Below are 23114 nucleotides of genomic sequence, written 5' to 3'. Positions count from 1 at the left end.
ATCGTTTATGAGTGTTTCTAACGATTTGACAGTCAGAATTAATCAGGAAAAGAAAAATATTATGCTAAAATTAATTGACATTTTGCAAACTCGTTGGGTCAGTAGCTTGACTGGCAAAACGACATATTTTTTTATCCCTAATGTAGGCTCTAATTGTAATAATAAACTGAATAGATGGTTTTACCCATGTACGGAGGTCTCATATTTGATTACAGGGCATGGCTCCCTAAGAAATAACTTATTTCTTAGGGAGCCACGCCCTGTAATTGCCTACTTATTTCTTAGGGAGCCATTCCCTAAGAAATAAGTTATTTCAACTAGGATTAGAGGAGTAACCATTTTGTATATGAGGTAGGCTTGAAACTTGAGACCACATTTTATGTGATTGTCCGTTATACGACGAATTTAGATGCGTATTTAAAAAAATTACAGCCGGATTTTAACAGTGGTTTTGAGGCTGTGTGGCTATCTTCTGAAGAACACTTTGGTTTTTCAAGAATATTGCAGGCAGGTGTTTAGAAAAAGGAGGCTAATTTCAGTTGTTATTGATACTAGCTAGTTTAACTGTACACTTTTTTTTATTATTATTTTTTATTTTATTATTACTTTTTATTATTATTGATTTTATTTATTTATTTTTTATTTTTTTTTTTTTTGCGGGCTCCTGGCGCAAGCAGTGTGGGAATGAGATTTAAGCATCTACCGTTCTTGGTTGCCTCCGGTGAATGCGGGAAACCTTATTTATTTATTTATTTTTATTTTTTGAATTTAATTATTATTATTTATTATTATTATTTTATTTTATTTTTTGAATTTAATTATTATTATTTATTATTATTATTATTTTTTTTTTTTTTTTTTCGCTGGCTTCCAGGTCCAGCCTGGGAGCAGGATTGCTGGCACTCACCAGTATTGCACTATCTTCGGTGGGTGCGGGAATATAGTGAAATGTGCATTGACACATTTCACTACACTAATTGACAGATTAGTAGACAACACACTACACATTACACTGCAGGCCTATTTATAGTAGTACTACGTCGATACAGAATAGCTGGAGATAGACATGTGTCTGGTGCCACCCTATACAAGTATACAGGGTGTTTCGATAATTTAAAGGTGAACTGTACAGACTACAATACGCAAAAAATATCCTAGTAAACATGGGTCCTTAAGTGAATCATTTTCGAGATATTTCACATTTCTAGTTGGGATCCACCACTGACAAATTGAACTGTACAGAGTTGAGATCCACCACTGACTTGTTTGTTTAGGTCAGGTTATGTTCATTCTCTTTCTTTCCCCTCTCTCAATGCTCTGAGACGTAGCAGGCATACTAGTACTTGTCAAAAGATAGTCAACATGGAAAGATGTTACAGCAACGAAGAGTAAGCGGACATGTATGGTAAAGCCAACGGCAGTACACTCGAGGCTGCATGTTTGTATCAAGAAGCATTTCCCCGCCAAAGGCAGCTCAACAGGCGCACATTCATCAGGGCACAGAGTAATAAGATATAGTGTCAACTCTCTGAATTACTCCCAGCGCCACCAATTTCGGACCTATAAACTAACGCGGCCATCAAAATCCACAGAGTGCTAACGCGCATCCAAACCAGTACCAATTTTATTAGCCCATTGCTAATAAAATTGGTACTGGTTTGGAAAGATTAATTCTTTGAGCGTAGCGAGTTCATTTTCCTTTGCATTTTGGTTACTATTATTTTAAATATTTGTGTATTATTTTTGGCGTATCGTATTATTATTAGAGTAGCGAGTTAATTTTTCATTGCATTTCGGTTACTATTATTATAATTATTTGTGTATTATTATTAGCGTAGCGATTTCATTTTTCATTGCATTTTGGTTACTATCATTATAATTATTTTTGTGCATTATTATTATCATCTTCCTTCTTTTTTTTTTTTTTTTTTTTTGGATTTGTCTTCTGTCATTATGAAGAGAAGTGCTTCTCATGTAATAAATCCGAGTGCGATTATACTGATTTCCGAAAGGACATTTAAGGTAATTTATCATAATTGATAGAACGAGGGAATATTTAATTAAATGAAAAAAGAAAAAGAAAAAAAAAAAAAAACACTACTGAATAGCTAATTATTAACTAATTCCAAACTTATTACATTAATTAATATGAAGAAGAATATGAATTCATATTAACTGACTATTCTGAACTACATAAAACATGACAAATCCACAAATAAGATACAATTTCATTTCAATTGGATGGAATTCTGTTGATTGGTCAACTCCAAATCACTGAGGTTAGCAGCATATGATGCAGTGTTCATTTCATAGATGATATAGCAAAAGTAATAAATAAATAAAGGAAAAGAATTAAATTAAAAAACTCAAAACACGTAAATTACCATGTGTATACTTGAGAAAAGAATTTAAATTAAAAGAAGGGAGAAAAAAGGTACTTGGGTTTAAAAGAGAGTTATAAACTGAGGAGGAAGGAAATTCCTGATTTTAGTGTTACCACACGACTATCAACTTTTAGTTTAAGATTGCCGATATTTTATTATTCTTCCGTCTTTTGCACTGTCTTTTTTTTTTTTTTTTTTTGTATTGAAACAATAATTAATTGTGAATAGTTCATACTAACAATCGGTGAATTGATATGTCCATCACAATTACAAAGCTGAAGTTGATTTGGTCAGAAAATTCTCCACACTCTTCGTAATGTTATAGCCCGTTTCTTAGGTCCGAAATTGGTGGCGTCAATTTTTATGCATTTTAACGTGTAACCGGAATTAACATTATCGTCTATGGGAGGTGACACTTTGTATCTTACTATTCTGTGCAGCAGGGTACATCAACGCCTTAGAGAACATGGACGCTTCGCACTACGAGCAGGTAGGCCCAGAAGCATGCACCTGATGTTGAGGAAAGGGTGTTAGAAAGAACATCCTGTAAAATCCTGTGGTGTTGAAACCAAAAATTAAAAATTTATTATCTTATGTTTATTAAAAACACCTTTAACAAAGGATTCAAGTTTTTTGCTAAACTAGTGCTCCCATAGTCAGTGGCGGATCTTAACAGAAAACGTGCATTATCTCGAAAACGCTTCATTTGCGGCCCGATGTTCACTGGGAATGTTTTGCTTATGTTAGTTCGTACTTTTTACCACGGTTTTGTCGGTGTTAGATGTTGATTAGTTAGCTCCTGGATTTTCATTGTAATATTGTGTTTTCTGGCTATCCCCCTAGTTCTAAATATGTCCTAGAAGAAAGTAAACTTTGGGTGAGTTGACTGATACCTTTGGTTTTGCTAACAGTTGAGAGGTTGACATTATATAATTGATTCAATTGGGCGTTTATTTCGAATTCTGAAACTGTTGTGTGGCATAATGGCTACCATAGAGAACTTTATTTCTTAACTGTCAGCTTGTGAATATTTTATTCTTAGGTTTGTTCTTCCTAAAACTTGGGTTGGACAACAGATTTGACACTCATTTTGGACTGCAGGGTGGCCGATTGTGGTGGTGGGTTACTTTTTATGACATTTTTTCCACCAATAGCCAGCCAATTTTAATTTTTGATAATCGTTGGCTCTAGCTACACAAAATGTATTGTTGTTATTCTTATGCTGCCATCTTGTCTCCTCCCTTCTTACTGACAACATGGCGTCGTAACGTGTGCTTTTTGGAGGGAAACCTGTTATAGGAGGTCGTCATCTGGAACGTCATAGCTTATACAATCGATGACAAAATATTATGACTGAAGTTATTCCTATGGACTGTAGTTGCCCAATTGTTTGATACTGAATGCTGTGCTCTGATTGGATTTCTCTCAGTGATTACGTAATTAATCGTGTTCACAAAATAGATACCAGTATGTATACCATAGTGTGTGTGTGTGTGGGGGTAGTGTTAAAAATATTTGTAACATAAATTGAAGTTTCTTTGTAGGTGACCCTAATTTTTTGAACTTAGTGTATATGTTTGCTATAGGCCCTGAGTATCCCCTCTACCAAGTTTTTTGCAAATTGGATCATTAGATCAAAAGTTTAATAAGGTTTTTTACATTCTGTACAAAAATGCCATTCAACTTATTATTGGGCTCTTTTGGGCTGACAGTGGATACATTTTTAACCTTTAATATCTCAACTCCTATTGGTCGAAATGACCTGTGCTTTGGCCAATAGATTAATGGACAAATTACTTAATTTTCGTAAATTTTGTGGCGCCCTCTGGTGTTGTGGAATATAATTTTAAACAGTCGAAATTAAGGTTACTTTGCAGATTAAATTATATAATTTATTATGTTGTAAACGTTGTCATCTCATTATTTGAGGAGTAAATATCTTGTCCACTGCATTGGGGTAAGGACCTTTGAATTAGAACTGATTTTCTGGCTGGGAAAGGTTGTGTAATATTTTGAGGTTTATTTTGTACATGTGGTCTAACTACTATGGAAATTGCTTGTCCACTGCGTTAGCAGCTGGGACAGTGTACTGAAACTGCTTAAATATATAGTATTGCTCTCCTGTCCACTGAGTTTGCAGTGACGAGAATATATTTCTTAATATTTTGTTAAACTGGAATATTGTTTATATTGTGTCCACTGAGTTGCCCTTGAGGGTATTGTGTTTTCTATCGTCTCAAAATTACATTTTGTTATGACTGATGACTGCTTCTATGGTTGAGATGCCTGGGGATCTTACTCTGGCTCCTGACTTGGAGATTGGCGAGCCTCTGGCGGATGTCAAAATGGTGGAGGACGTTCCACATCTTCGTTTGGATCATTCTTTTGTTCGTGATCTTAATTCAAGTGGGTTGTGTGACTTGGACCAGACTAATTGTACTGCTGTATTGGAATTGACGTATGGATTAAAAAATAATCTGCTCGACACACTTAAGGAGAGTGCTCAGTTTTCGCCCTCTATGCCCGTTGATGCTTGTAAGATCTGGAACAACCTTGAGAGACTTGTCTTGGACTTGACAATTGAAAATGAAAAACTTAAAACCAAGGTTTTAGAGTGTGTAAGTGCCAGAACACAGAGAGTAAGATTTTGCCTGCTGCCCCTTCGGCGATCAGTGTTATGCTTCTATGGTTGCTTCCGGCACGGCCATAAAATCAGATGGTAATTTAATTTCTCAGGGATTAAAGAGTAAACATGTTGTAGTTGTAAGAGCTTCTGACTCCCGTGATTATAAGACTAGTGAGGAAGTTAAACTTTCGGTCTCACAGCAGTCCTTTACGTACTGTTGTACGTAAAGGACTGCTGTACAAATTGCTACTTTGTAGCATTATGGACAAGATTCTGTAATGTATAAAGGGATGGTTGAGTGGGAAAAGACAGAGTGGTTATCAATGGGCACTGCTCTTCTTGGACTAATGTTATTAGCTGAATTCCCCCTAGCTAAGGTCTGGGCTTGTTGATTTCTATATTTATTAATAACATTGATGAAATTATCAATCTTAATGTTTGCAGAGGATACGTTGGTTGACAGCGTAGTTAATATAGTTTGAAACCATACTCAGCATTGTGGGAAATATAAGGGTCCTCATGGTAATTGTGTAGTCAGATAATAAGTTATCTGAGCTGTGTACTCAGGCTATAGGAACAGCTCATAGGGTTTGTCAAAGATATACAGGAATTTTGCAAGCAGTGCTAGGCAGGCGGTTATCCCGTTATATAAGTATTACATGCAGTTCTGGAAGCCTGATTTTACAGGATGTTTAATGATTTTATAATAACTGAGAGCAAAGTGGAGGAGAAATTGTTAAAGTTAAACATAAGAAAGGCACCTCCTGGGATGGATGGGATCTATTCAGTTATATTAAAGGAGGCGGCAACGGAAGTAAGCAAACCCGTAGCCATAATTTTGAGAGCATCCTTGGACTCAGGGGAAGTCCCCACAGACTGGAGATGTGCAAATGTATTCCCAATTCCCAAAGGAGGATCTAAGAGTGACACGAGTAATTACAGACCAATTATTTTAACTTCTGTTCCAGGAAAAATAATGGAGTCACTTGTTAAAGATGCTTTGCAGGATCATCTAGACAAGACTGCAGTAAAATTTCAGACGCAACATGAGTTTCTTAAGGGAAAGTCTTGTTTGACAAATCTGATTGGATACTATGATGTGGTTACAAAGGAAATGGAGGCAAAAAATAATTTTGATATCATATACTTGGATTTCAGGGAAGCTTTTGACACTGTTGCTCATGGAAGACTACTGTACAAAAATGGAGCAGTATGGTATTACGGGTAATGGTATTAAGCAGTATGGTATTAGGTTGCTACAATGATTTTATTTTTAAAAGGGTTGTTGAGTGGGAGAAGACAGAGCGCGGTAATCAATGGACGTTGCTCTTCGTGGACTAATGTGATTAGTCGAGTCCCGCGGGGTTCGGTGTTGGGCTCACTGTTGTTTTGTATATGTATCAATGATATTGATGAACGTATATCAGGCAGATGATACAGAGGTTAGCAGGGTTGTTAATGGCAGTATGCTACGGCAATAGAATCTAGAAAATTTGGGCAGATGGGCTGAGAAGTGGCAACTGAAGTTTAACATTGACAAATGCAAAGTACTGCATATGGGTAGAAGTAACTCCAGAAAACGTACCAACTGTGTGGTACTACATTTAGGGTGGTAGAAAATGAAAAAGACCTGGGAGTAATTGTGCAGTCAGATATGAAGTTTTCTGAACAGTGCAGACAGATTCCCAGAGCAGGTAGTGGGATATTGTTAATGATATACAGGGATTTTGCTAGTAGGGAAAAGGAGGTGATTATCCCTCTGTATAAGGCAATGGTCAAGCTACGCCTTGAGTACTGCGTACAGGTCTGAAAGCCTCATTTTAGGGAGGATGTAGAGTTGCTAGAACGAGTACAAAGAAGGGCAAGAAGATTGGTGAGGGGATAAAAAGGGGTGCTCTTACCAAGAAAAACTTAAGTTCTGCAAATTGCAGTGCATGAAGCATAGACACCGGCGAGGTGATCTCATAGAGGTGTATAAGGCCTTGAATGGCTTGAGCAAGCTTGAATGCCGATGGAATTCTTCCACTTGCTCAGATTAAGAACCTGAGGGGGACACAGATTCAAATTGAGGAAAGACAGTTATAGAATAGATGTGCGGAAATTTGCCTTTAGCCAGAGGGTGGTTATTTGTTGGAACAAACTTCTATCTGTCGCTGTGGAAGATGAAAGCTTAAATAAATCAAGTAGGAACTGGACAAACTTTTAGAGGGAATGAATGTGTGAAAATTTTTTTTTTTTTTTTTTTTTTTTTTTTTTTGGGTGATGCTACATAAGCTCATACTCCTGCTTTCTTGCATCACATGCCTCAATTACTATGACGGATGCGGAGACGAGCAACAAGATTAGCGACAGTAATAAAATGGTGCTTTACCAAGAAAGACTCCTGCTGCAAATTGCGCCGTCTGGCCTCTTGGCACTTGCGAGTAGATCTGATTTTATTGAGGTGTTTAAGCCTTTGAATGGATTAACTAAACTCATTGTTGACTGATCCTTCCTCTTTCGGAGACTATGAGGGCACTTAAATACACATTTGGGAGGGAGGGAGGAGGGAAGGACAGTTGTCGGATAAATGTGCTGATATTTGCCTTCAGCCAACGGGTTGTTGATTATTGGAACAACCTCCCATCTGATGTTTTGGTAGGTTGAATAAATTTCAATGAAATTCAAGGAAAAGCTAGAAAAACTGTTAGATGGACGGACTGGTGATCGCTGCTTTTCCGTGAGCAAAAGGCCTGCACTAAATATTGTATTTCTTGTTTGAATCGTCAGGGAAGGAACCGTATTCTATGGTAGTGCGAACTTTTGCTAGTAACACTAATTTTTGGCTTTAATTACTGGCTTTCTCCTGCTGCAGTTTCTGCAATCTGTGTTGTAATTTTAATTTTGTTCATTTCGAATTTTCGCTATATTCCTGTCTTTTCATTACCATACTTTTGAGAGATACGCTTCTCCACGGGTGTTGTCTTAATGTTTTATTTTATGATGATGAATTATTTTAGTTTTCAATTTACACCTGCTGTAGCTTCTTTAAATTATGCATTTAAAATAACCAAACATGTATAAAGCAAAGTTACGAAAATGAAGCTTATGCTACATACATACTTTATTCAAACAAAGCTCTCGTAATTGAAAATGTATTTCGTAATTATATCCAACTTGAAAATATTTTCATTTTCCTTATTATTTTACACTATCTATCTTACTCTATCAAAGAGAGATAATATGCATAAAGTTAAAAAAATAAAAATTTCCCATTCAGCATCGGTCCTTTCCTTTTTTGACTTTCTGTAGTGATCACAGTCTCATCAAAGTTCCATTACACGTCCCATGTATAAAATAGATCCGCTCATTTCATCAACGATGAAATATAAAAATGGGCGATTAAATTCAAGAACAGTAAAACGATTTCTGCTCACTATACCCACAACGGAGATGGCTGAGGCTTCAGAACCCTCTTCCTTCACATTTATGTTAACCTGATGAATTATTTCATCGACATAAAGATCGTTAGATTTACTTATACCTTGCAGGTCCGCTGTGGTTGCTTTGAAAATACTATCCATCCCGAGGGCCTTCAGTTGATTCTGGACGTAAAACTTACTTTCTAGTTGGAATTTAGGGAGGAATACTTGAACTTGCTTCATGCTTAGGTTTTCAATAACTTCTTCCAAGAAAGCAGTTGTAAGATTCTTCTCTAGCTCCTGAAAATATTCATTGCTAATAGGCATCATTAGTAAAAATGTAATACCTCCTTTCATCGGTAGTGTTATTGCTTGAATGTCCAGTGCTTCCTCAGTATAAATAGAAAAGTTTCCTGTGATCATCATCATTGGTACTTTGATTTCATCTGTTCCCTTATTATAAAACGTAGACTGGGTTGTGTTTTCTGGATTGAACTCATATTGCCACATTCCTTTAAAATGGTTTGCATTCAACAAAAGTAGTCGGGTTGTTGTACTAGGCACGCTGGTCAAGATATTTTGTATTTTCCCTTCCGTTTTCAGTTTGGCCCATGCATTTAGCCATTCCATAATGAGATCACCATACCTTTCAAAATTTACTTCAAATAAATCGGCCTTGTAAAACCTTTGCAGTTGCTCTCTGTAAAGACCTGAGATGTTATAGTTCTCTTGAATTATTGCTGCATTGAATATATTCATTTCATATTCTCCATTACTTTCTTCTAGTAATTCACGTAGTTCATAGAATCCATAATGAACAATTTCAGAATTATTCGAGGACAAATACATAACTTTTTCCATTTCACGTGCTGAATCTCCTCCAGCGCCTAGATATAGCATTCCTAGCGCTAATGATAAACTCCAAGGAGATAGCATAATGTTACTGTTGTCGGCAAGCAAAGCATTAAACAGAGAAATCCCAAATCTGTTGTTGGATTCGACTAATGTTTTAGCAACTTTGGACAGATTGCAGTTCGTAGTATGACTGAAGATAACAACCAGGGCGATGATGAAACTCGACGTCCTTGAGGATGGAATCATGGCGACCCTGCATAACAAAATAATGGATAATAAATAACAGAAAAAATGTTTTTATTATATAAAAAGGCATCTGTCAATGTAATTTTTCTTTTGGTCATGTCATTTGAAAACATTTCTACCCATAGAATTTAATATAAAGTAAAATTTTCCATTGAGGATAGGCCGAAAGTCTTGTTACTACCATATTTTTCTTTGAAGGAGTAAATTTAGGTACAGTTATGAGAAGTAGGGACAATGGCTGAGACAAGCTGCAATAATGCAGAGGAGCGGGTCGTTGTGAGTGTGGGTGTAGATATGACTGTAGGGCTGACGAACGTATTTCGGTAAAAAAAAAAAAAAAAAAATGCAACAGGATTTTTCCGCAAAAAAGAAATCCCTCCTAAAACAATAATATTCCAATGTGAACGTTAGCTGTTCACGACTGAACCAATTCTAGCTTAAAAAAAAAAAAAAAAAAAAAAAATTGGATAACTGTCAGCACAACAGACAATATGTAATAGGGGTGACATTTAGTGCTCAGAATAGTCATTTTTGACTTTTGTATGTATAGTATATTATGTACAGCGGCTCCGGAACTTTAGTTCAACCCCACCCAGGTACTTTGTGATGATACAGAAACTCTGTAAAACTTCCAGAAATGAGTGTAATGTTATGTTTATGCAGTGTGTGTGTTGTTTAGTTGTTTCTGGCCTCTCTGTCACTTGGAAAGCCTGCCCAATGTCCGTCTACACCAAAGGGAGGTGGACCACAACTAAGTGTATCCCTGTCCACCAGGAGGTGGACCCCTAAAACCTTTGTCTGCCCTAAGGACTAAAACTGCGCGTAGTGCTATTTTGGACTATTTACAAATAAACTGTAGAGACTAACATAGTGGCTATAGTCGCCATCCTCTCCCCATCAGGAAAAGGCCCGCCAGACAACACACTCAATTTATGGACATAACACACCAAATTTATCGTTTATTCAAGCTTAGACCCCTATATCTCCAACTGCTCTACAACAAATGCCTACTTGAGGGGGGTTTTTCCCAAGGCATGGAAAGTGGCCTTACTGCAACTCATTAGGAAGTCTGGCAAATCCCCAGGAGATCCGCGCTCCATTAGGCCAATTGTACCCTTGGCAAACCTAGACAAAGTACTAGAAAGGCTCATGGCTCTCCGAATCACAGAACTATTCCAGGAACAGAACCTATTCTCCCCAGCACAGTATAGCTTCACACCAGGGCGATTTACAGAAGAGCGCTGTTTGACTTCGTCTTCCCTATTGAAAACTCCACATCTAAATTTGAACTGGCCATCTTGGTGGATTTTGAAGGTGCCTTTGGCAGTGTCTGGTGGGACAGTGCATTGGCACCCCTCCGCCTAGCTAACTGTACCTCCCATCTTTATAAGCTCTTCCAGAACTATTTCTCAGAGCGCACTGTCGTGGTTAAATCCAATCTTCTGCAGATAACTAAACCAACCTCTCGGGGGTACTCACAAGGTTCTGTGCTGGGGCCCTTTGTGTGGAACATGGTCCTGCACAGCTGGCTTTCTAAATCTTTTGAAGGATGCAAAATTGTGGCGTTTGCAGACGACCTGACAGTGGTTGTTTCTGGAAAATCACGCTCCTACCTTGAAAACAAAGCAAATCTTGTCCTAGCAGATCTCTACTCCTGGACGTTCTTAACAAGCTTCAAATCAGTACCAGCAAAACAACAATGATGCTTTTTAAATCAAAGCTTGACCTACGCCGCCCACCACAAATCAAGATTTCCTTCAAAGAGCTTCCTATTATGACACAGGCTAAAGTCCTAGGAGTGGTCATTGACCATAAGTTGAACTTCCTTCCACATCTATAATACCTAGGGGTCGAAACGATTTTCAGTGCAATCATGAGGATCTCCAAGAGTAACTGGGGACTCCAACAAAACACTCTTTGTATTATAGAGCCGTTTTCATCCCTATTGTGACCTACGCAGCAGGAGCGTGGTTTCACCGGGTTCAACGAGTAAATATGAAAATCAAGGCCAACTCCATTCACCGTGCTATGCTCCTGGCCATGCACAGATTATGCCGAACAGTGTCTACAGCTGCCATCCAGGTGATAGCTGGAACTTTGCTGCTTGATCTATTTGTAATCTTCAGAGGGCTTAACTACTTCAGAATTAAAAAGAAAATACCAACGAAGATACAGGGCCTAGAACTAAATTTCAATGCTAACCCCATAGCAGAAAGAGCTCGCTGCTTGAGTACTCACGCAGCCAATTTATTTCATTGTTATTTTTATTATTTTTTTAAATTAATTAACTAATTAATTTTTATTGGTTACCGGACACGTGTCCCTCAACGAAAAGTTACATCTGCTAGGTTTGCTACCAAAGATCGCTGTTTCTGCATCAGGTCAGAAAATTGGAAACATCTTCTTTTCGAATGCAGGTTGTACGACGACTTAAGAAGGACCCTGCTGCAGGCTGTGCCAGGTATCTCGGAACAGCAACCAGAGCCTCTACTCCAAACACTTGACCATCTAAAGGCTATGCAATCCTATGCATCCGAAGTCTTTGAGCGCAGGAAGCAGAGCTACATAGTTGTTACTTCACCTAACAATACCTCTTCAGTGACTTACGGGTTCCATATTCGCATTCCACCACCTTCTTCTTTTTTTTTTTTTTCCATGTACTCTGTCTGGAGTTCCCACTCTAGTGCAGCTAGTTTATTTATTCATTATTTTATTTTTTCTTTATTTATTTTATTTTATTATTTTTATTTCTATTTATTTATTTATTATTATTTTATTTATTTATTATTATTTTATTACTTTTATTTATTTATTTATTATTATTATTTTTTATTAATATTTTATTTATTTATTATTTTTATTTACTTCATTATTTTATTTTTTTTTCTTCACGCGCTCTGCCTTGAGTACTCACGCAGCCAATTTATTTCATTGTTATTTTTATTATTATTTATTATTTTTAATTAATTAACTAATTAATTTTTATTATTTTTTTTCCTAAGTGCACCACGGGTGGTTTTTTTTCCCCTTCCTTTTTACCTCTTATTTATTTTTTCCCCTCTTTCTTTTTTCCTCCTCCCTCTGGAATGGGCCTCCAGGGGAATCTGGCCCACCAGGCAACTCTAGGTTGGGTCAGAGTTTCTCTTGAGACAGTACGTGTTTTGCTGGAACTGGCCAACCACCTTCCCATGGTGTGGACGAGTACCCAGAATCATCTGTCTAGGTGACTGATGCTTCTAGGTAGCCAAGAGGTCAGAACATAACAACAGAACACACACACATAATACACACAAACCTACGTCACACACATCTGGCCCATTTGTAGTGATACTGTTCTTCACAGAGATACGAGGCGGAGTTGAACAAACGTTCTAGGTGCCGCCCTTACATACACACGTCCACACACTCAATTATAAGACACTTATAAGACACGTAGTCTTATAAGTTCGTCCTAGTTAGCATTAGTATGACAGTTTTTTGCTGCTGTTGTTCTTGTTGTTGTTGTTTGCTTCCATAACCCACATTACTAAACACATGATATGTAATCTTCAATTATAACCACCTGAATCCTTCAGGCCTGCGTTCATTAACGAACGCATTAACATTAAGCGATCATCATTAAGTCATTATCACTTAGAGATGATGCTGTGTGAAACGAGAAGTATAGAAAGTACAAAGTTACTCCAGATTTTTGTAATGCTCCCGCAACTCCGTTAAGTTTATTCTCAAATGAATGTGCAATTTATCGAAGCACTCGTAAGAGGAATGTTTATTTCTGCAGTAAAGATAACTCACATTATTATGAAAGGTTGTAACATAATCCACCATGATCTGGACCGCATAGTGTGCATAGTATTAGGGTCAGGCGCCACCCGTAGTTTCTCACATCTGGGCCATATTTACGCTGTGAAGAAATACAGTACTACTGTAAATGTCAGAAAAGTGTTGTATATGACATTGCGTTAGGTTCTGTTGTGTGTCCTGGCATTTGGCCGCAGGGCCCCTGGTGGGACTCCAGGTTGCCCGCACACACCACTAGGGGGTAGCTAGGCTGCCCATTATTCTCTGGCTTGTCTCTGCCAGGATCGCCAGAGCTTCCTGGACGGAGACAAAAAAAAAAAAAAAAAAAAAGGCAGAGTCGGAGAAGTACAGAGTGTACGCAAAAATGAGGGTAAGGCTAGAAATATGGATGTAGAAGAAGGCATCCTCCACGTTATCAATGGAGCAATGAGCACCATCAGGTGAAAGGGGAACCCGGGGAGGAGGATAAATAAGACACAGCAAGAGAGCTGCGTGTAGGTTGCCACTGACGAATCAGGTGGCCCATAGGCCAATTGATCCTATCCAGATTAAGATCGGTTGGCCAGTTAGGTAAGGATCAGTTGTTTGGGGTATTCCTATTTTGTGTTGGCAATAGGGTGCTCCGTCTTGTGAAGAGGGCTTGTGCAAACTTGGTAAACTGATAGTAGTAGTTTTCTTCTGTGATGAATAAGTGTTCATTTTCTTGAGGGTTATCTTGTATACGAGTAAACAGGATGCTGCGGAGGTCCTCATAGTATTGACAGGTATATACTAGATGGTTCCAGTCTTCTATTTCACCACATAGGGGTTGTCAATGATTCCCATGGATTTGTGGTTTATTCATCCGTGTCCGGTAATGAAGTTCTCTCCTTGTGGTATAAAGACCAGGAGAGGAACCAATTTGGAGATTTGAGAAATACGGCATTCACATAAGGTATAAATTTCTTGGTGATTGGGCCCTTGTCGGTAGCAGTCCATCTGTTCTGCCAAGTCTGAAGTAGTAGGATGGCAATTTGTTTCTTTTCCTGCCTGATTTCATTCAGGGTTATTGATGGAGTGTCCAAGGATAGTTGCTGGTATACCCCTGGATAGACAGTAGTGGAGGCCCCTTCGAATAACCTCCAGATCGAGCGGAAGGCCACCCGCAAGAACCTGAAGGGCTGGGTTGCTAACTGTGCAGTATGCCCTTATACTAGTCAGGAGGATTGTGCACTGGATGGTTTCCAGTTTACGTTTGTTGTTGTAAAGTGTTGCCCTGCGAAACCAGACCATACGTTATGAATGGAAGGAAGATTGATTTGTACAGAACCTTAAGGGTGCGCCGATTCAATCCCCAATCACCCGTGCAATGAGAACAGTGAAGTTTCTCACTTTCGCGTGGAGGTGTACAAGATACGGAGAGAAAGTGAGCTTAAGGTCAAGTACTATTCCCAGTAGTTTTAACATGGAAACAAGCTTCATGGTTTGGCCTTGAAGTTTGATAGTGGGGTTTCTAGTAGGCTGCAGTGATCCCTTCAGGAGAATGGATTGTGTCTTTTGGGGTGAGAATCTTAGCTTGTGTAGGGCTGCCCAGTTCTGAAGGATTTGAAGTGCCTGGTTTCCTCTGGTTTCCAGAGAAGCTCTGCTGTCAGCCTCAATGGAGATGGTGACATTATCAGCAAAGGCTTGTATAGCTACAGGGCAATATTCCACAGAAAAGGACCAAAGACAACCCTAGGGGCAACCTCTGTAGACAGACCTGATGATTTTTTGGTATGTTGAGGAGATTTTAATTTTCCTATTTGATAAGTAGTTTTGGATGCATTTGTATAAATTTAATGGAATATTTGCTTGCCTAAGTCTGTGAAGAATACTTGCCCACCAGAGCCTTTCGAAGGCTCCAGCGAAATCTATTGCTATTAGTAGGTAGTATTTGAAGGTAGAAGTTGAAACTGCAGAGATGATCCTTTGCAGTGCGTCTTCTGTGCAACGCCTCGGTCGAAATCCAAACTGGAAGTTGGACTGGAGCCCGGCTTTGGTGTTAATGGTCTTGGAGCCATACTAGGAATAGACGTTCAAACAGTTTACTGACCATGGATAAAAGAGCAATGGATCGATATGACTCTGGTTGTTGGAACAGTTTAGACGGATATTTTATGATCAGCTTTACATTGGCGTTTTTCCATTCTTCTGGGAAAGATCCAGGGGAAAAGCACTTATTAAAGAGGTCGACTAGAAACTGGATGTTGATTTGGTGGTCTTAAGGACTTCAGGTTCAATGAGGTCTGGTCCGGGGAATTTCCTGTCCTTCATTTTGGTAAGAGCCTGCTGCAGTTCATCGGTGGTAAATTGGTCTTCTACAGCATTGCTGAAGTAGGTGTTGTTTGCCTGGCATATTTCTTGCTGTTGTACTGTCAGAAGTTCAGTATCTGTGTCAAAAAGTGTCCAGAATATTGACCATAGATTGCTACCACGATGTAGTCATAGTGCCTTTTGGTGTGAAAGTGGATTGGATAACTTTACTCCTGGGGTGATGTAGTTGGTGATGCGGTACACCTTCCCCCAGGGTTCAGTATTGCCAGTCGTTTTCACGAGTCGTTCCCAAGATGATCATTTACGCTTCTTTATAAAGGAGGTGTAGTCGTTTCTGACTCTTCGATATTCTTCATGGAGGGTGTTTACTTCATTTGGGGGCCAAGAGGTACGAGCTCTCTGAAAGGCTTTTCTTTTGGAGGTACAATTCGGCGAAGGTGCTCGAGCTCTGGGAACCACCATGAGACGGCATTAGACATTGATCTTTTCTTTCTAATTGATTGATTGATTGCAGGCCTGGATGATGATATCTGTTGTGAGTTTGTTGGTTGGCGGTCCAGTGCTGGAAGATAAGAATAATTGTGGTCCCGGATCATGGTCTGCAGCGTGGAGCAAAAGATTTCCCAATTGGCCTTGTTAATGGCATAGCGACTAATATTGTAGTGAGGTGGTGGAGTTGGATCAATGGATTTTGTGAGTTTAAATGTAATAGCTCTGTGATCTGAGGTGGTCCAGGCCTCATTGACCTGCCACCCAGAAATTTTGCTGGCAATGGATCGTGTGGCTATGGAGATATCTATTGTGGATTCCCACAGAGTGCTGGAACAGGTAGGCAGGTTATTAGGCTTGTTCAGAACCAGGAAGGGATAAGTGGCCAGGAAATGATGCCCGTGCGCGAGTTGTGGCATACGGTGTTCGTTTACGCTCCTGATATTAATTCAGTTTTAGATTAGTTATACCTAACGTTATAAAATGATTCGCCCACTATTGAATTCCTCTTCCTCTGCTCAAGCTTGTGGTAACATCTTCATGATATGATAAACAGGTATTTCTGTTTTGTTAATTATTCCTGCTCACATTTGAAGTCCTTCATTACGATGTATGCACAGCGCTTTAGCCCTCATGAATCTAGCAAATGCCCCACTACCCAAAAGACTTAAGGTGACAATGAGTCAACCTTGACCGAGTCACAAAACATCGTCATTACTGAGTTCCCTAGGGAAATCCTCCCTCTCTTCTGTCTTCTTAGCACACCTGTCTCAACCATTTATGCTTTCTTGTGTTCTCTCAGTAATCTCTTTGGAAACGCGAATATAAAAGCTGCAAGCTTAATAGTGGCAGAGCAAGCAAACTACTCGGAATTAAAGACTAACTCTTAAAACTGAACATTGCTCACTGCTTCCAAGTGATTTAAAGAACCGAAATCAGGCATGTCACAGAAACAGAATAACTTGCAACAATCCGTCTGCCTAGCCTGCCGCGACGGAAAGGAGCCAACCATTCGATTTTATGTATGCAAATTAATCTTTTGTGCCCATTCAGTTAAAACAAACATCACACATCTTTCTAAACTACGTCGAAGGTTCGCATGTGACAAATGCCTTGGAGAAGACATATCTGAACTTCCTCTGTCCCAGACTGAAACTAGCCCTGTCGACCAGATGTTCACTGATCGCGTTCAACATTCACATAAGTCGCATCCGATTGTCATAAGTTCAGGTTTGCCTGAACCTATGACAATCGGATGCGACGAAACAGTAGGCAACGAAACACCACCTGACGGGATTGCCAACCACGATATATGCAGCGCTCATCAGTCCAATTCTCCATCAGAAACTAATGATCAAAACTGTGCCTCGGTCGGTAACGTGTTCTGCAGCTCAAACCAGACACTAGTCGCAACAGGTACTTTTCAAAGTGAATATGATTCTCCAAGAATTAACGCCGAAGTCAGTGTCGACCCCTCCTCTACAGCCAGACAGCATAGACTTCTTGATCCTCTTAATTGACCAGTTGAGGTCCCAAATTGAGGATCTGAAGGATGAGGTTTACTCGCTGAGGTACCAAAATAAACATATCACTCATATGCTCTCCGACCTCTGCTCTTTGGTGATCGGAAATGGCAAGCTGACATCTCAGCCACCAATAATACCTAAACGGAAAAAAACTACTCAACCTGTCAAACATCTTAGCCTTATAAAGTCTGGCTCCCACGCTCAAATTCACTCGAGACAATTAGTAGATAGATCTCCAGACTCCGATTGAGCACATTAGCAGTGCCCAGTCATGCACTCAGCAGAAGGCTGGTGACCAACCACAGATGCAATCTTGTGAAGAAGTATCCAAGCCAGAGAACCCACCAGAAAATAACAAACAATCCCTACAAGCCGAAGAACCAAACAGTAATTCAATTAACGCCCATCAAGCTCTGCCCACGTCATTTGCTGGTATACTTACCAACAGCAATTCTAGCGATACTTACGTCCCATCTGGAGAAACACAAAATTCCCTCATGACCACAGCCAATCCTGCCTCACATTCCTCTGGATGCCTTCCTGATACCAATATTTATTGCCTTCCCCATCACGCTAATATTCATAACCAGATCTCCTTACATCAAAAAACAGCCTGCAAATATCGTCTGACACTGGCCGAGAAATATAACATCTCCATAGTTTCCACCAGAGCCAAGATTTTTGTGTCCAGATTTGGACCTAGAACATCTCTCGAATCTGTAAGGAGAATGTTTAAAGAGGAACATAACCTCTCAGTTCAGGTTAAACAGCTTAAAAGCCGGCAAACACGCTACGCTTCCTTCCTTATGTGTTCACCCACTGTCTACCAAAAGGTTATAGATCCAGCCTCCTGGCCCCAAGGTATAATATATCAGACCATTTTCTGAGAAAAAGAGCCCCCATCAACAACCTCAACTAATTCATTCTCCTCGATAGCAATCAATGCTGCAAGGAAACAAGCATGAATGCCCCACATCCGGGCAATTTCTTAAAATGTGCGCAGCATAATTCAAAATTATACCAGTGGTGACAAACATTGGCATCATCAAATTGGTACCATCCGGCTTCAATCACCAATGATAAACAGTTCGGGAATGCTCATCCCAACGTGGGTCACGAATCGACAAACTCGGAAGCCTGCCTTGAATAAAAATGGCAGAGACGCCTGCCTTAAAAAGATCCATAAAACTTGCATAATCAGAGTCTTATACCAGAATCTTAGAAGCCTCTGCAACAGACTGGATACCATTGATCAAATTCTGATCGCTAGTGATATCGATATTCTTCGTGTCACAGAAACGTTTACTTCTAGAGTTGGCCAAAGAGGAGGCGGTGTTGCCATTTTCACAGGCCTCACTTGTTCATCAAGTTTCTAGCCAAACACCAGCATATGAAGCACTCGCTGTTACTCTCAGCTACCATAGCGTCCTTATGATGTAATTGCTATATGTATACCCCCATCACCTTCATATGACGCCATTCATGAAATATCAAACTGGATCATTAAACAGCTTCATACTTCAGCCTTGCACTTTGTCTGTGGAGACTTTAATCTTCCTACCCAGCTAGCTAACCTTCAGAAAATGCTCCTGTCAAACCTATCTTGTTACAAATGATCAACGACTTCCCGACCAGAGGTAACTCTTGCCTCCTTTCCTTGCACACCTGATTACCTGAAAGAGACTTATTTTAATTCGGAACACGAGCCAATTATTGTTCTTTTACAGATACCTGCTCCAAACTTCAATGTTGTGAATTCAACTAACACTAGAGTAATAGTTAGTCCCAGATTTTTGAGTTGAGGCTGCGTCTGCCTTCCCGTGGTCAGTCCTAGAAAACTGTGATCTTGAAATTGCAGTGAATCTGCTTACTTAAGACGATTGCAACATTGGCATCATCAAAGAGAATTTCTGTTATGCTTCGGTCCAGAGCATGGTGGACTTCCCATCTTCATATGAGCTTCAGATTAAAATAGCAACTACACAAAATATGGAAGCACTCTCAAAGTGTTCAAGACAGGATAGCCTACTCTAGAGCCCGTGCAACATTCAACAAGCTGAAATCTCAAGCAATTAAGAATTATATGGACACTACCCTTCGTAGAGGGAAAACCCCCTACTTTGAGCGGTCTTCTGATTTCTCCCTAAATTTTGAACCTGACCAGTGGCCAGGCTTTATATCTAGATTTGCTTCGAACTAGGAACAATGTGCTGATCTTCAGACACCAACAACTGGAATCCCACCTGACAAGCTGTCTGCAGTATCAATCTCCAGGGAACAGCTTATTGCTGCCATAAATTCTACACCCGCTTCTGCTAAGGCAGGTGCAGATGGAATACTCCAATTCATTGTTAAATGAATTGGGGTATTCCATCTTAGGTCTTAGCCCATACATTTTGGGTCCCCTTCTAACTATATTTAATGCTATTTTTGTCAAGTCATTTCTTTCCCCAGCAGTGGAACATCTACCTTGTGAGCCTATACCCAAAATTCAATCTCCTACTCTAAAGCATTACTGGCCAATCTCCAACGCCTCATGCTTCCACATCAGCTTCATCAAATCCACTACTCCATTCCTCATAGATCCACTGTGACTAATCTCTTAGCCACCACCAGCTCTGTCCTCTTTGCATTTGAATCTCATGCAGAACTTGCAGTCACCTGTGTAGACCTCGAAGCAGCTTTCGACTCAATAAACGTTCCTGCAATGCTGAAGCTACTTTCAGACAATTATCAAATCAAGTGAGACACTCTACAGTTCCTCATTTCACTCCTTCAAAATATAATAATCCGGCTTACTGCCACGGCCAAACATACGAGCGATGTTATCTGGGCTCTTGTTTACAGCACTTATCTCGCCGCTTGTTGAGTCCAGGCATGATACTCTATGTTATGCTGATGATATGAAACTCCTCACACTGATTTCTCCACATGATGATCTCATGATAAGAGCATCAATTAACAATACTCCTAAAATTTGCAAACTACCTGAATCAGTTTGGACTAAAAATAAATCCAGAAAAGTCTGAATTTATGATACAGCAGAATCTCGATTTACCGGGATCGGATTAAGCGGGGAGAGAGAGAGAGAGAGAGAGAGAGAGAGAGAGAGAGAGAGAGAATGATAATATCCACTTCAGGACTCTGGGTGTGCCAAGCCCATACTCACCAGATTTGAGCTCCTGCTCGCTTTTGAGGACTATATGGAAGTAAGAGCTGTCCGCTAAATCCGATCCTCAGTTAAACTCGGAAGAAATACATAAAGTTTCAGAAATTGCTAGAATGTTGTGAAATTAATAAAACGTTTGAAGTTGTAATACTGTACTTTGCCGCTTTTATACTGTGATGTTTAGGAAATTGATTTTGCTGTGTCGTATAGTCGCAATGAAGAAAGGGTTTAATGTACTGTACTTACATGTGGTTGATGAGCAAGAATAACGAAACATTTAACTCACGTAGATAATGAAACATTTAATCTTTTGGGTAAATTATTTCGCTTGTTTTAAAACAGTAGTACCAAGGGAGGAGGGCGCCTTATTTCTAGGGCACGTATTAGAAATTTCCGAATGATTTGTTTATGAGACCGATAATGGAGGCATTACCGCAGACCCAAAAATTCGTAAACTAGCTGAGCTGCATGAAGCTCAGGGATCTTATCAGAAGTGCTTTTTAAATAAATATAATTAATGATATTAAATTTATTTAATTTATGTGTATATTTATACATATTATATCAAATACATTTTTTTTTATTTCCATATCTACCAAAGATTATAAACATATCGAGTTTTTCAATGGAAATAGGTTACAAAGAATAACAAATAGTCTTAGCTTAATTAACATAGTTATGCATATTTTGTTTCTACAGGAAAATCATAAAGATACAATTAAAATACATACTCATATCCACAATAAATATTGTTTTAAATAGTTTTAAGCAGAAAATTTATTTTGATTTCCATAAAGGAGCATTATTAAATAATACTTAGTAAAGGGGCGAGCGTTAAGTTTAAAACATTTGGGAATTGCTGGCTTTAAACAAAAAATACAGTAGTTATTGCCCAATGTCTCAAAATATTTGTCATTCTTGACTCCATTTTTGATTGTACAATTTGATAAACAGCAGAATTCTGACATCGGAAATTTGCCTTTAGCCAGCGGATGGCTGTTTGCTGGAATAAATTTCCATGTGTCGTTTCATTCATGATTTTCTTGCATGGTATTAAAATTCCAGACCTCCTGCAAATATAAGCTGTCTAACCATGGTGAATAATATGGCGAAATTTTTTGAAATGTTGCCAAAGAATTGTCAGAAAATATGGCCTATTAGAAATATAATTCATCCACGCACAAAGACTGATACAAATCACCTACACTCCTTACATCACGATAAAATTCATTTAGCACTTTATGGTCCCAATCTCTCCGTGACAGTAAGTATGTAATGTAAACGATTTTTTTACAAGTGAATTCGTCCAAGCTATAGGGAATTTAAGCAATAAAGAAATAAATTAAAATAGAATTTTGAAAACAAAATCAGACCGCACCCAATGACTCCCAGAAAGATCTCGGAAAGCCTCGGTACTCACAAACAAAGAAATAAATTCTTTAAATATGTACAATATATATATATATATATATATATACCTATTTTTCCCCCTTTCTGGGTGTTTTCTTTCCAGTCCCATCCCCTTAACTGTTTACAAAGTAATTTCATAACACAAAACTGTAACAAAAGTATTTTTGATACAATTTTTCAATGAATATGGACAAGCATACCTGGAAGATCCGTTAACCACTTTAGACATGTAGTTTATTTTTTTTAACTGAATAGTGATGTATAACTTTATACTTATAATTTATTATGCCTAAAGCTTGCCTCTGTGAAGACTCAAGAACATTATAGGAATCCTTGTCTTGATCTTCAAGTCTGACGTTTGGAAGCGTTAATTGATTTTATATAACTTGGTTTGCTAATGGAAAATTGTTCACTCGCGGCAGAAGATACTTGTTCAAGGTCAGTGCACCTACGAAACCAACTCTACTAGTAATGATGAAATAGGGAGGGCGAAAGAGTCGTGTAGACTGTCGGTTAAATTTTAGTCTTGAGGCAATTCTGTATAGGGGGTTCATGTGACGTTGTATGTAGTATTTGTAGTTGTCTAACCTGTTTAGACTCTTCTTTTTTTTTTTTTTTTTTTTCCTTTGCGGTGACCTTTCTGAACTTTATGTGATGTGAGAGGACTTCCAAGAACTTTCGCGTTCTAACCAATGTTAAATTACAAATGGATATACTTTTGAACTTGTAGATTTAGAGCTAGTGCTACTTGATCATCAGGAAAGTGAAAAAACTTTCACGTTTCGGAATTTGCTGCTAATCATTATTAGCACCAGTTTTACATCCCTTTCTCTGTCTCTCTCACGCACGCACATTCAATAATTTTCCATACTGATCTTTTCATTTTAACTAACTTCACATTCATAAAATTGTATT

General features: G+C 38.8%; 1 protein-coding gene across 1 annotated transcript; it reads right to left on the bottom strand.

The window, feature by feature from the left end:
• Positions 1-8095: 8095 nt before the first annotated feature.
• On the bottom strand, positions 8096-22717 carry LOC150078497 (intracellular coagulation inhibitor 3-like). The gene is made up of 2 exons (XM_090384306.1): positions 22400-22717; positions 8096-9519 (listed from the first exon to the last, which is right to left on the bottom strand). Exons 1-2 carry the CDS (start codon positions 22426-22428, stop codon positions 8316-8318), a joined length of 1233 nt encoding a protein of 410 aa, XP_090240432.1. The 5' UTR covers positions 22429-22717; the 3' UTR covers positions 8096-8315.
• Positions 22718-23114: the final 397 nt, after the last annotated feature.

The sequence above is a fragment of the Mastigoproctus giganteus genome, chromosome 11 (assembly GCF_048544385.1).
Source record: "Mastigoproctus giganteus isolate SK-2022 chromosome 11, ASM4854438v1, whole genome shotgun sequence".
NCBI lineage: Eukaryota > Metazoa > Arthropoda > Arachnida > Uropygi > Thelyphonidae > Mastigoproctus > Mastigoproctus giganteus.
The sequence above is the reverse complement of the archived record's forward strand: the minus strand, read 5'-3'. Positions and strand labels throughout refer to the sequence as shown.